This window comes from Berghia stephanieae, chromosome 3 (genome assembly GCF_034508935.2).
Source record: "Berghia stephanieae isolate SIO BIC M18660-M18661 chromosome 3, UCSD_Bste_1.3, whole genome shotgun sequence".
In the NCBI taxonomy this organism is placed as follows: domain Eukaryota; kingdom Metazoa; phylum Mollusca; class Gastropoda; order Nudibranchia; family Aeolidiidae; genus Berghia; species Berghia stephanieae.
The window spans coordinates 92,329,659-92,344,658 of record NC_088362.1 but is presented as its reverse complement, the minus strand read 5'-3'; the positions used below and the strand labels follow the sequence as shown (position 1 = coordinate 92,344,658).

At 34.4% G+C, this 15,000-nt stretch overlaps 1 protein-coding gene across 14 annotated transcripts in view; it reads right to left on the bottom strand.

Moving 5' to 3' along the window:
• Positions 1 to 15,000, bottom strand: part of LOC144968837 (E3 ubiquitin-protein ligase TRIM45-like) — a 98,869-nt gene that overhangs the window by 64,696 nt on the left and 19,173 nt on the right. For 3 of the 14 annotated variants that reach the window (XR_013644665.1, XM_078907572.1, XM_078907564.1), the window contains exons 1-2: positions 13,823 to 14,045; positions 12,112 to 12,375 (exon numbers count right to left, since the gene is read on the bottom strand). The exons of 5 other annotated variants lie outside the window; for them this stretch is intronic. Coding sequence is in view for 6 of the 9 variants with exons in the window: in XM_078907572.1 (XP_078763698.1) it covers positions 12,112 to 12,161 (50 nt within the window). In the remaining 3 variants the exon portion in view is untranslated. Of the gene's footprint in view, positions 1 to 12,111; positions 12,489 to 13,763; positions 14,046 to 15,000 lie in introns of those variants that run through there. 6 more of the 14 variants (XR_013644664.1, XM_078907573.1, XM_078907565.1 and 3 more) reach the window with 4 other exon arrangements.

The following is a 15,000-nucleotide window of genomic DNA, read 5'->3' as shown; positions in this document are numbered from 1 at the left end:
TAGATTTGATTATTTCGGACCTGGTAATACAGCATATAACTTGAAAAAACAGGCTGGTATTTGCCCACCCTGCCCATTATTACCAGCCGTCCCTGATACATACATACATACATACATGCATACATACATACATACATACACACACACACACAAACACACACACACACATACACACATACATACATACATACATACATACATACATACATACATACATACATACATACATACATATCAAAATTGTTTATTTCAGGAAATATACATGATAATGTAACAAGGGTAACATATTCATTGACATAATACCATTTCCTAAAATAATGTACAATGTATAGATAGTATGCAGATGACGTCACTCAGGCCTTTGTTATTGTTTTTGCCATCCGCGTTTGTGACTTGTTCTCACTAAACTGTATTAACAAGACTATAAAAGTTCATGGTTACACAGAGTTTGTGTGTTGGTCCGTTATACTTCCGGATGGCAATGTTGTGAACTGCTTGGCCAAGCGCATTCTATCTATAGAGCTGGAGTATTAATTTGAACACTGAAGTTTCAGACTCTGCCACAAAATGTCCCAGAGGTAATAATGATATTAGTGTTGATGACGATGATAATGATGATGATGATGATGACGATGATGAAGATGTAATAAGGCGATAGGTCGCTAGTCGTCGGCGTTGTCCTTGTTCCCATTCTTTTTTGGTACCATTGTTATGATACTGTGTTTCCAGTCTGGGGGGACTTTTTGATATTTTAAACAGGTGTTAAAGATGGCCGTAAAAATTGGTGCCAGTTTGTTTATATTTTGTTTTATATATTTATAGGTGACACCGTCTGCCCCGGGTGACTTTTCATTAGGTATTTTTTTAACACAGCTTGTGAGTTCGTCGATTGTAAACTCACTTGTTGATGATGTCCGTGCGGGAGGGGGGATAGTGACATCATCGGATCAGGGTGTGTCACTAATGTTTATATTGTTTCGTTGACATTTTTCTTTATAGGCAGTCTCTACTGTGTTGATATCTATCTCACAACTTGAGTGTGTTTGTTTACATCCGTTTCTAATAATATCAATAGCTTTTCGTTGGTGGTTTACGAATATTGCTTTGAGTTCTTGTCATGTCACCTCTTTTTCCTCCTATGCTCTTGGTGTGTTGTTTTGGATAAGGGAGGGCATAATGGAGGACTTATATCTATTATTTTTATTTCGATGTATTTTAATAGAGCTTCATAATTGTTGATCGGGTCTTTTATAATTTTTTTTATCGGTCCATCTGGGAATTTTGTTAAGATTCGTTTGCAGTAGTGGAGAAATTCAATGCTAAACGGCTGTCCATTATCGGGTCTTTGGATTTGGAATGTGTTGTTTTTGATGAAAACACTGTGTAGTGTTGAAAATAATTTTATCCATTTCGATGGGTTGGTGTGACAAAAATACATACATACATACATACATACATACATACATACATACATACATACATACATACATACATACACACACATACATACATACATACATACATACATACATACATACATACATAAAATATGACAACAACCTCTGTTTTTATTGTTGTATTTAAGGTAGCAAAAACACGTCCTAAAATTATAAATGCAAGACATAGGTATCCAAATTGCGATATTTCAATCTTAAGTTTTGCGGCGTTTCTACTTACTACTACACCAGCAGTTCTCTCCCTTATCAGCTTTGAAGATAAGAAACCTGTAAAAGGTAAGTAACAACCACCAGCTACTTCTCCACAAACCCCCAGGATCCTAGGATTACTTATTTAGTTCCAGGGAAACGCTTTCAAGTCCGTGTAGTATCTCATTTCTCTACATATCCCAATACTTATCAGATATGGAAAGCTCTATATGAGTGATAATGTCTAGATTGAACTAATAAGTATCATCTGAAAAACTCATTTCCTGTTGGAAAAATAAAATCCCATAACTTTATCGTACCTCCTCCCTTTCCTCTCTAGTTAACGGAAAATCAAAATAATATAAGTTTTAAAAAAAATTCCTGACCATCTCCCAGCCATGTTGTTTGGACATATAGCATAGGGTCATCCCATATTCCTATCCGATCAATCATCTCACAACGGTATTATCCTGGGGTCAACTCGATGCTTAACATTGAACTTTAAGGTAAACAATGAACTTTAAGGTAAACAATGAACTTTAAGGTAAACAAATACAATATGATTTTTTAGATAGCATGTCATGGAGTCTACGCTTTGCTCCTTTTCTTTTAAAAAAAACATAAATGCTATACTATTTCAAATAATTTCAACTTAAAAATTAATTTTCTTCATTAAGGTCTTTCGGACATAATTCGGATTGACTCTGTGAATCATCTCCAATCATCCAGAGGGAGAACCAAATTGACTATGGAACGTAAGAATGCACAAGGATAGTGGTACGAATAACCTGCCAAATGTGACCTGTCGCCTCCATCCGGTATTATGTCGGACTGAAAGTAGGCACAGATGATACAAAACTAGCTCTACTTTATAAAGGCGTTTATTTTTATTCAATTTTTATATTGCGCTTAAAATCCAATTTTAATTATCAGGTCTAATCTGACGTTATCTGAGATGACTGGTCCCAAATTATATCTTGAAAGAAAATGGCCGCAGAGCCATTGCCAGCCATACGTTGAAACATAAATTAAATGTCACAGTGAATATAAAGCTGCTAGAAGCTGTAGACTGTAAAAGTAATATAAAATGATGAATGTAGCAGCTTTTTTTTTTTAAAGAGTAAGTTACAAAACAATGAACGGCAAGGGCTCAAAACCCTCCTTCGGCCAATGACAAAATGACAAAAATATTTTAAAAGTTGAACATCGCGTCAAATCGAGATAACGGCAGGAAAGTTCTGGGCACGTCTAATCGGGAAATACGATGATGGTCATCGGGTTCAGAGAAAAGCAGCAAGGCTTGTGTGGAACGATGGCGGCCCAGGAAAAAGTGTCAAACGAGACGTTTCTTCATAAAATTACATTCGAGCTCATTGATGAGGCGACAGAAAATAATTTCTTTTTCAAACAAAGGCAAACAAGACAAACACAAACACTAACTATTTTAAAAATTGCAAATACAGGCACAAGCAATCCTCCATACCACAAACTAAACGAGATTGGAACATAATACAAAATATAGTAAATTGGTATACCCAGTTTCAAACCAATTCAATGATCACAGTTAAAACACCTAGTTAAAATAAGCTTTAAGATACGCACGGGAACTTAATTTTTCTTGAACATTTATGGAACATTGGAAGAACGGTACTCTCCTCCAAAGATTTGTTCAAACCTGAAATATGTTGGATAGCACTTTACCCATCTTCCTGTCTGTATGCACAAAATGCACTGCAAAGGATAACAATAACAATATTCGAGTAACGCTCCATCAAGGTAGGACATAATGTCAGAAGATTGATGTATTTTTATTTTAAACACCCAGTTTCCCGTGACCTGACGCAGAAAGGTACACACGTAAACAAATAGGGATATGAAATAGACACGAGAGTAAAACAAACAAGTACTAATTCGTAGAGTTCCAAACATTGTCGTAGGTAATACAATGAGTTTATGGGTCGTCCTGAGCTGTTAAACAAAACGTTCTTTTTAAACTCAACTTTTTAAAGAGATTAGAAGCCAGTATCATTGTTTCTGCCTCATAATTTCTGAATAATTCGCCAACGAAGCCCATCTGATAATAATAGTTCAACTATAAATGCTGTTTCATGTTTCATGTTGGCGGAAACAAATCCTGCACTCAGTTCAAACTCATTCATCTACCTACCCAGTCTTATTTAATCAACAATAATATTATTACTGGGTCATTGCTACTCGACATTATAACCTACCTTGTCGTCAATTGACAAAACACTTATTCTTAGTCTGGCCCGGAAACATTCACTTCAAATATCAATAGATTGGGATGACCCACAAATTTTTATAAAATATTTAACCAAGAAGTCTCGGGTTTATGAATATTTGACAAGTCGGGGGAGGGGGGGGGGGATCATTTATAAAGTAAGATTTAAAAAAACATTTTGGGCATTGTACCAGTAATCAACTGGGCCTAATCGAATGTCTGAAATTCTATTTTCGAGATGGATATCAATAAACCTACTTCGTGCATTAACTAGATAATCAAGATTGACAACAGGTGCCAGGAATGACCTATTGACCCCCAAGAGAACTGATCGGCCTATATATTTATATCAAAGACATCGATAGCTATGATTATACGGAGAGTACAGGATTTTGTTGGCTACATATCTACCATCTGACTACCTACATAATAATATGTGAATGTATTATCCATATTATCTTCATCGAAATCTCAAACATTGATGAAAATATGGCTTAAACACTCATAAGGAAGGCATGCGCCGTCTTTCTCGCTAAACTTGTGCATTTACATAGCGCAATATCTCCAAACGTGCTCAACGCGCTTTACCTGGCTACCAACCGTGACACTCCCCTTCTACCTGTTTTTCCATCTTTCTAATATTCTAACATCTTAATTTGTAAACAAAGTGACGTTTACGAGTTGAACCTTTATTGCCTTACGTCAGGACTTCAGAGTCAGTTTTGTAACCAAATATTTAAGTTTTCCCATTTACTTATTTATTTATAAGAAATGTCTATATAACTTCCCAACATTCCATCTGAGATTGCTTGATGTTTAGCCGATATTTCCAGTCTGTTTTTACCATTTATGAATTAATGCAGGAGTAGAATGTTTGCTTGATTATGTTGTATAACATTGTGACATTAAATTATAATGTTTGCAAGAATCAACGTCTAACCGGGGTTCAGGCTGTCTGATGTTTGATCACCATACCAGACAGGCTGATATTTGCGGATGTGTTCTTTTCTTGTATTTTTCTCTCTAATATTATGTCTGGAACTGTTTCGTACACACCTTTTCAGATTAAAAAAACGTACACTATTGCTTGCTCCCTGAATTGTGACAAGAATCAATGTAGTCCACATCGCATCAACCGATCTTTCCTCTCTATCTCTATCCTCCTACCACCTGCCTCTTCCATTTAGTACCCTAGTGATGCTTTGCGCTTAGCCAAAAAACTCACAGCATTCGCCAGCCTGATAAAACATACCAAACACACAACTGTGTGTAACCTTAAACGTATATAGTCTGATTGATAGAATTTAGTGAGAACTACACATGAAAAGGCTGGTTAATAACAATACCAAAGAGCTGAACGAAATTAATTTCGTTCCTTCTGTGGAGGTACTTACATATTTTGTTCATACACGTCCAAATGACTTCTTTGTTATAAAGTGAATGAAGAGGATCATGAAGGTGTCAGTTATAAAGGTGAATGGATTCCAAATGTCATTCCTTCTATGATATTATGTACTATAATATTTTACATCCAAGATAATCTATTATTTATTAGAGCTCTGATGAAATGTTAATTGGCTAGATGGGAGAACGACAAATAAACTTCTACTGGTGTTATATATAACTCCTTCATCCCATGATTTCAGGAAATGTCGCTTTTCAAGACAATTCGATATAATACAAAACGAGCACAGTCAATACCAACAGCATTAGACAAAGAAAAGTAAAAAGGAGAGATTTTCTAAATTATATCCACGAGGAACTCTCTATTTCGTACAAGAAGACGTAAGATCGTCGAACAAAAAGAAGTTGCAAATAAACAAACATACAAAAAACAAAACAAAACAAAAAACACAACAAAAACAAACACCCAAAGAGCAGAAGCAGAAAATAATCCTACAACAAACAAATAGAATAACGCAAAACGAAGGGGTAGTCATCCAGATGTGCAGTAACTATCACTTATTATTTTGAGAGGACGCTAGCCTGTCGTAAACCAACCACTGTTGGGTGGGCAGACTTGTAAAATCCCTGACTGCACCCCAGTTCGGGTGACGAACACATAGAATAAAAGCAAATGTTTTATCTAACTCTCTATGCCATGGCGTTGTGCTTGAAAATTATGCATTTATTCAAGAAAACATTAGGTGAATTCCATAATTATATCCCGTTATGACTAGATCATAAAGAGCTATTGTACTCGTAATACAACTTAATTCTTTGTGTCAGTAAAATGTGCGCGCGCGCCATTGAGTATAATATATATGAAGAGTGGTTTTCCAAAACTCCTTAACTCCGTATTCCCCATTTTGAGATATTGAGGATTATTTCTACTAAAATCTCTCATTCGGTTTATTATTTTATCATATTTAACCTTCAAATTCACACAAATCTAGAGCAATTCTTGTGCCAGTTGATCTTAAAACAAAGTTTACATTTCAATTTATCTCGTGGATGGAAAATCTCAAAAACTAGAAAAATCAACTTAACGAGTTTTGGAAAACCTGCCTATATATATATATATATATATATATATATATATATATATATATATATATATATATATATATATATATATCATTAAAATGCTGTGATTTGTTAATTTAATTTATAAAGCACTGTCTGAACTACACGACATCCTTCAATAATGTTATATATATATATATATATATATATATATATATAATATATATATATATATATATATATAATATATATATATAATATATAAACACCGACACATTATGTGCTGTAAATACAGGTAACCATATCCATGTGTTCGATGACGGTGATGATGACGATGACGATGACGACAAAACAGTGATGTAAACGAGGTGATAGTGATATCATCATCCATACTGCGAATAGACAGCCTGGAATTTACGCCCAAATTCCACATTCCTTCTGAAATAACAATCTGGAGTTCCATACAACCTACCAACCATAGATTAACGTAGTTGCCATGATTAATTGTTATTTTATTCATGGCTTGAAACAACTTTACCAATTGACCCTATCCGAGCCAATAATTCTGAATACAAAGAAACGTTTATCGTTGATACCAAGAATAAACATACAAACAAAACAAAAAACAAAAAACAAAAAAAGAAAGAACCAAAGAAAAAAAAGAAATAAGAAGAAATTGGCAAATTAAAGAAACAACAACACCCCCCCCCCCCCCCAAAAAAAAAAACCCCAAAAAAAAAAAAAAAACCCAAAAGAAACCCCAACAAAATATAACAAAACAAAAGCAGAATGACAACAAACCAAAACAACCAAACAAAAACATGACAAAAAAATCCCCAAACAAACAAGCAACATCAATAGAACAAAAAACAACATAAGCAAACAAATAAACAACAACAACAACAAAAACAAAACAGTCCACCAATTGTCAATTGTTAAAAATAGGAACACAGATCTGCCTAAATAGAATTTCAACGCGTTCTGCGTCCAAAGAATGACCCGTTGACAATTCTGGGTTTTCATGCATAACTTGCCTTTGTTAAGTTATGGTTTTAGAGCGACGTAATATGTCTCCCAATCTTTTGACTAAGATATTTTGAGCAAATGTATGGTCTGCCCAATTCAGTCCCTTTATTGGTGAAAAAATAATAATCTAAAAGATGGGATTGTCATCTGAACAACATGGGGAGAAACCAGAGTACATGATCGCAGATTCCAAATTCCACGTTCAAGAGTGCAATGCCAGTCGTTTTTTCCCCATTAAATGATTAGAATTAGGAGCAGCCTGCCTGCGGATGTAGTAGCTCTGAAAACCTTAAACAGTTTAGAGACAGAATCGCTTCTGTGCCACTCTAAACACCAACATGCACACCAAAGCCTGCGACAATATAAGCTTACCCCAGGTAGTTTGCAGTAAGAAGAAGAAATATAATGGCTTGTGCGCATGTGTTGGGAATATATGTGATTTTCGTTGATTCGTAGAAATCCGAAAGCCTTGAGAAATACTGGTTACGTCCAAGTTGTCCAAATAATAGAATGCACTGTTTTGGACACATCTAAGGGACTCAATCCGTGACAGAGATATTTAACTAATAGGTCCAATTCCCATTTCAAAATCCACTATAGCTGTGTTGCCAATGGGGTCTTTACGCAAAAGTTCATGTCCACAGTGACTAATTAGTAGGATAGACATCAGATAATTTTTTCAATCTTATAAATCAACTTGATGTATTTTCAAGTGCAAAGATGTCTAAGGTCATAGACCAGTTTTAACATGTGATCCATCGTCTCAAAGATGTGTAAGGTCATAGACCAGTTTTAACATGTGATCCATCGTCTCTAAGATGTGTAAGGTCATAGACCAGTTTTAACATGTGATCCATCGTCTCAAAGATGTGTAAGGTCATAAACCAGTTTTAACACGTGATCCATCGTCTCAAAGAGTGTAGGGTCATTGACCAGTTTTAAAATCTGACTCATCGTCTCAAATTTGTATTATGTCGAGTTTGGCATTTGTCTAATTTGTGTTAAAAGATTAAAAATACAAAATTTAGTGTTCCTCAATTTAGGAAACTGCATACTTTATACCCCTGAAAATATGAATTGAAATAAAGCTTCATATATTGACAATATTATGCAAGTTTTAGCACCTAGTTTTGAAACAAGTGGTTGGTCGCAAATGGGACATTTCAAGAAATAAATGATGATCTGAACAGTCAGAGGCACGGACCAAAAAGAAACCTATTCAGTCTAAAAGCTGTCCTCAAAACGGCTTATTACAATTCTTATTACTTATCATTAAGAGTATATTTTGCATATTTATTCAATCTGAAATCGATCGTCAAGAACACAACAACCAAACATCAACGGAAACAGCAGCAGCAACAACAACGGCAACAGCAACAACAACAACAACAACAACGACAACAACAACAACAGCAATAATAAGAGCAACAACAAGAACAGCAACAGAATCACCCCCCCCCCCGCCCACGAAAAAAAACAACCCCAACAACAACAACAAAATGCGCCGTGAGGAAACTACCATTCTATGTCTATCTTTATATCTGGGTCGTCGTTGTTGATAATGTCGGCTTCCTATTATCATCAATAAATGTAAAAATACACCCAAAGAATAACATCTAACGCATTTTAATTTGAGCTGACAATTTGAATATAATATGTGATTTTCCAAAGTCTCTATCATTTTGGTCAGAAACCATAACCTCAAATATCAACTGATTTAGATCAACACAGGAATGTTGAAAATTCTTAAACCATAGATTTCAAAGAAATTGTGTATATCTGGAATGGGGCATCAAAATTTATGGCTATACGGTTTTTAATAATATGAAAAAAAATTCTTGCTAAAATAAAACAAAAGCTTTTGGCCAGTTAAAGGTAGACTCTGTGTAAACTGGCCTCATGTATACATTAGGGCATCTGTGTATATAATTCAAACAGGCCGACGTCAGTGTTGAAATACCAGCCTAAAATGGACCGTGGAAGTTATTTTACACCTCTAAAAGCCCCCCCCCCCCCAAAAAAAAAAAAAAACACCCCTAAAAAACCCCAACAATTAATTAAATTAAAAAGAATAAATGAAGGAAGAAAATCTTCAAAGCAAAAATTGATTATTCTGGCAATTCACACACACACACACACACCCACACACTCAAAGACACACACACACACACACACACACACACATATATATATATATATATATACATGTGTGTGTATATATATTACGAATATACTGTTATGTCCGGAAAAGATAATAAATACCAAAAATATCAACACGATAAATTATACGTAAAGTTCAATTGATTTGAGCACAGAATGCCACTCTGGGTTTAAGGCGGAACTGGACTAAAAGAATAAAGAGGAATATTGACTGGCACCTGTCGGGGTCACATCAGTACTTTTCCGTCAATTTTTGACAGCATTCTACATCAATGTCATTCAGATAATCGTTTGGCATTTGGGAATAGGGGTACTGATACATTCTATAGAGTGCTTATCATTGTAATAACAAAAAAGGTTGTTATTGAAACAAGTTGATAATCCGAATATAGGGTATCTAATCACGTAAAGAATCTTTTTTCAGAAAAAAACCCAACTTGTATCCAACATTTCCACGTTACATAATGTCTTTATCCTTACTTCGAAAGTCTCGATTCATGCCAACGCAAACAATAAAGTCTCGTAATCGGAATCTATTGGTCAGAGATTATTACAAATACTGATCTCAATGAAAAATAAACCAGGGTCCAACGCCTGAGTACAATAATAAAGGAAAGCCATAGAGGCTATTTGGTCACATCTTACTTCGAGAAGATAACATCCCGGCCCAAACTGCAATGACAGACTGTTTCCTTCATGGCAACAAATATGTAGGGAGACCACCAACATCAATAGTAACTACCCTGAACCAGGATCTCTCCACATATAAGAAATTTCTAGATTCAGATGAGGCCGAATTAATCCCTGAAGAACTAAGAAAAACTGCAGTGCCGTCAGTACAAATGTCACAACAGCCTCAAAACGCTGGTCCAGGACCGTGAGCAATGGAAACAATTAACAACACGGATGGAGAGAGCAGCTATTCTTATCGGGGTTTTTAAAAATCTGTGGCTGAATCACATAATTCTCCGGAATCGTCAGTCAGACTGCAAGGCTTACTATTTAATGTCTTTAATGAGAAGTCGTGGCATCTCCTACATGGCCATGGTAGCAACTGTAGATACTCGTCATATGTACCATCTAAATGATTGTCCAAGATTAAGAGCGCCACGTATAAATATTCCCATATCATCCAAAGCACATTTTAAAAAAAGGAAAAAAAATCTAATGGAAACGGTTATGGGATGATAACCTGTTAATACAGTACCTAATATTCACGAAACAGTTGGGCATGTTTTTGAAAAAAACAAAAAAAACAAAACAAAAAAACAAAAACAAACACGTGTCATCCAAAAATAACAACGCATTCATATGCAAATGGAAAGAATATCTATGACATTAATTAATGTTGTTGAGGATATTTGTTTCAATTAGAATTCACACTCAGTACAGCTCTTCTGGAGTTGTGTGTCTGTTGTACAGAAGTACTGTCTCAAAGTGACGACATGAATTGTGATTTGTTGATGAAAATATATTCTTGTATGACTTATATTGGCAATTGTCTATAATAAACGTTTTGAATTGAAATAAACGTTTGAATTGTGATCCAACATTCAAAGCGGCTTTCTGTCGGGATGATCTAGTTTCTGGAAATTGAATCCATAGCCAGGAATATGAAACTTGGGATTCTCATCATGATGGAGCATACATGCAATTCGTAAATTGAAAACGACTCGTTCGTATTTCTTATAATTTTAATCTTAATAAACTTTTCGGGGTTTGATTCATCTCGACACAATACAATTTTGAGATGGTAGATCACAATTAAATTAGGCCCAACTGGATGAATGTCTCATCCACCGTTTTACCATCAGGAAAAATAATTATAACGTGTTGCTTTATGTTTACTGTGGGCTAGGGCTTTATTAAGCAATCTTATTTTTGTTAGTTTAAGAATGAACCAATGTAGAACAATATTGCCAGTCCAAATGCTGTCATTGTTTATAGCGGGAATCCCCGTGACAGAATAGAATGACCTTAACTGAAGACATCGAAACAAGTCAGTCTTCCAAACTATTTCTGAATCTATACATTGCCATATTGGTGTTAAACAAAGACAACTACATGTATTTTATTGTGCAAACTAAGTCATAGAAAATGAAATGCTAACGGCGAGTAAATACTGGCAAAATCATCAATAATCTACGACTATATTCAAATTGAGGAAGAGTTTTTTTACTACCTGATGGCAGTATTAACAAGTCCTGCTTATTTATCGTTAAAAATCAGTGGAATCATTTTAACCTGTATTTTGTGTGTGTATTAGCCATAAATCAAGACGTTGTTGATAAAAAATGTCAAAAACAAAAAGTATATTAAGCAAATAAATCAATAAATACATACATAAATATATAAATAAATATATAAGAAAGAAGAAAGAGGGGTAAAAAACTATATCATCTCTCAATCATGCCAAATATCAATTGATTAATCTAACATAAATATAAATATAACTTGCCATTGAAATGGCTTAGAAATACAAAACTGGTAACTCTTACGTAAGGTAGCTGGCTTAAAACCAAATATTTAACTTTTGAACGTTTTTATGATGAGTATCACAGTTGTACTCACCTCTTCCTTCCAATTTTTGCGATCAAATCTGCGTCGTCCATCGTATCCATGAAATAAATGCTGTTTACACGAGCTATTTTTGTCACTGACGTCAGTTTACTTCTATCAATCACTCAACAACTCTTTTCAACAGTAACCACCCTCCTTTCTTGCCTCTTTTTAAAAGCAGTTCCAACAGTTTACTATTAGAATTTTTATCAAAAGGAATGTGTACGTTTATTTTCCCATCTCTCAGTCTCCTTTTCTGGACAAAATGAGTCTCAGCTGTTTTCACACAAAAATGTGACGATTGTTTGAGATATATTTTAATTCAAACGTGTAAAAATTCAAAGAACTGTGGCATTTTGGAATAATCTAAAGTTTGAGACAAACAAAATCTAATTCAATTAATATTTTTAAGACTGCCAAAGAACTTACCAATATAATATTTGATTTTGATAAATAATGTAACATGACATTAGATATTATTGCATTTTGTATATCAATTATTTGAAACTCTTGGACGTATAAAGTTAGATATGCCAAATGAATGTAAATAGAGAGAATTATACTACGATTATTGACTATGACCCTTATTTATGTATTAGATATTTGATACTCAATATTATCAATTATCATTAAATGTTGTTTATATAATTTTGATAATTTAATCTATGCATGATAGTTATACAGAAAATGTAAAGGTTTTGAGAACCTATTAACTCTTAAACGACACGATACGATACGATAGAAATAAAAACCTAAAATCGCAGGCTTATGAATAGATAACGGACTCTTACATGTAGATTAATATTATGAAGATTCTAATGTCAATAAATAGTATTCTTTATCGTCTGTTTAGCAATAACTATGGAGTAGTGAGGATGATGTGACTACTTTCATACGACGTTCTATTATAAAGCAAAAACAAAAACAAAAACATAAAAAAAGGAAGAGCCAATTTTTAGAGAAAATGAGAAAATGGTTCTACTATATTCTGAAATGAGACAGTAGTAAAGAATAATAATAGAAATAATAACATGATGATGACAATGGTCATAATAATAAAAAGCATAGCATTGATGTCACGCATTTTCCAATCAAGGTTTAATTCATTGCGCTTAAAAGCCATTGTTATGATTGATAGTGTAATGACAAAGAGAAAAACGAAAGAATTAGAGGGAGCGGAAGAGAGCAAGGAATAGATAAAAGGAGGAGGAAGAAGAGGAATTTGAAATGAGAAAGAGTATGAATAGAAAAGGGGAGGAGGAAATTGATTAGGCAGAGAGAAAAGTGTTGGTGGAAGGGAAATAAGGGAAGAAGGGAGAGGGAAATTCTGCATATGAAAATAAAACAAGTTGACATAACAAGGTGACAAATAAGAGAGCAAACTCTGGTGTAAGATAACGATATGAAAAGTGTTTATGAAACAGTGCCAGACACAGCAAGAAAGCAAAACAAAAAAAAAGAAAAAAAAAAAGATAGAATTTAAAAAAAAAAAGAAAAGAACAAAAATCATCTCGAGGCAGACTGACTTTTGGGGATTATTTTCTCTTGTATTTTCCTCTCTTGCTCTATTCTGGCACTGTTTCATACACACATTTTCTGATCTCTATCTTGACATTACAATACTGTATTCAGTCAACATTGTCACATTGATGAGTGAAACATACTTCATTTTACAGCACGTTATCTCCTCTTTCCACCCACACAGCTGTCGTATCATACTCACTTCATATCTTCTCAAATCGAAAGTCGAAAACTTTTTTAAAACGCAATATTTTTGGAATGATTATCATTAGCAGCAGCACACGATATTCAATGAAAATAGAAACAGGAATGAATAAACAAAACAACACTCGAATTAAGAATGCTCGAACACACTCTCATCGTACGGCCAAACCCAATACAAAACTCTCGTACACGCGTGCAGTCGGATGTGAGCAATGGGCAATGAAAAAAAAAACGTTTTAAGGGTGGGAAACGTGCATCCAGGTAGGATAAAGGTAGATAGGATGTGGGCAAGATGAGTGTTATATGTTCTGCTATGCCAGAGGCATATGACAGAACGGCAGACAGGCAGACGCATGGGTTAATATCACAGGGAGTGAGCAAAATGTTACACCTGCAATGTTGGTGTGTTTATTTTATATACTGACACCAGCAGGTTCCGTCTTTGCACCTTTCTTTTAGATTTTGATAAATATTGTAGTTTGTTTATATTTGAAATGTTAAGATTACTTTAATATTATAATTATAATATTAAACCGAACGCTGACACACCTGTTTTCTTGAGTTCTTTTTTTTCTTTTTGAAACTGTAGATGAGACAGTATTGCACTAGTGAAGTAAGCAAAGCATTTTTTATTATAAGCAAAGGGAGTGTAAAGAGATACGAATGACGCCAACGGGGGAATGACGCCAACGGGGAGAGATGTTCGACGATTTTTATGAATGACGCACGGAAACACGGTCTAGCAACATGTGGTTTGCGAATAACCCTCTCCCCCCCCCTCCCACACACACTTCTTCTAATGTACTGCTATGTTAATTTTCTTATTTCTATTTGGTTTAGTTTTTTTTTTTTTTGGGGGGGGGGGGGGGGGTGTTCTTCTTTTTTCTATATTAGCTCTCCCAGTTTTATATAAATTCTATTTTCAATCTTTGTTGTACAATTTTTTAATAAAACAACACCTTTAATATTCCAATGCATGATTGATGGAGCTACCGAATGTTGATATCATTTGTAAACCTTCCCCTTTCAATGTATTTTTGTTGTTGTTGCTTTCCTAATTTCTTGTGTGGGCGCATCATTTTAAATCTTATTTTTGGATTTTAAAAAGTTTGCTATACATTTTACTTAATTCATAACGTTTAATAATAAAGTACCCATTACAAATTTCAACGCGTA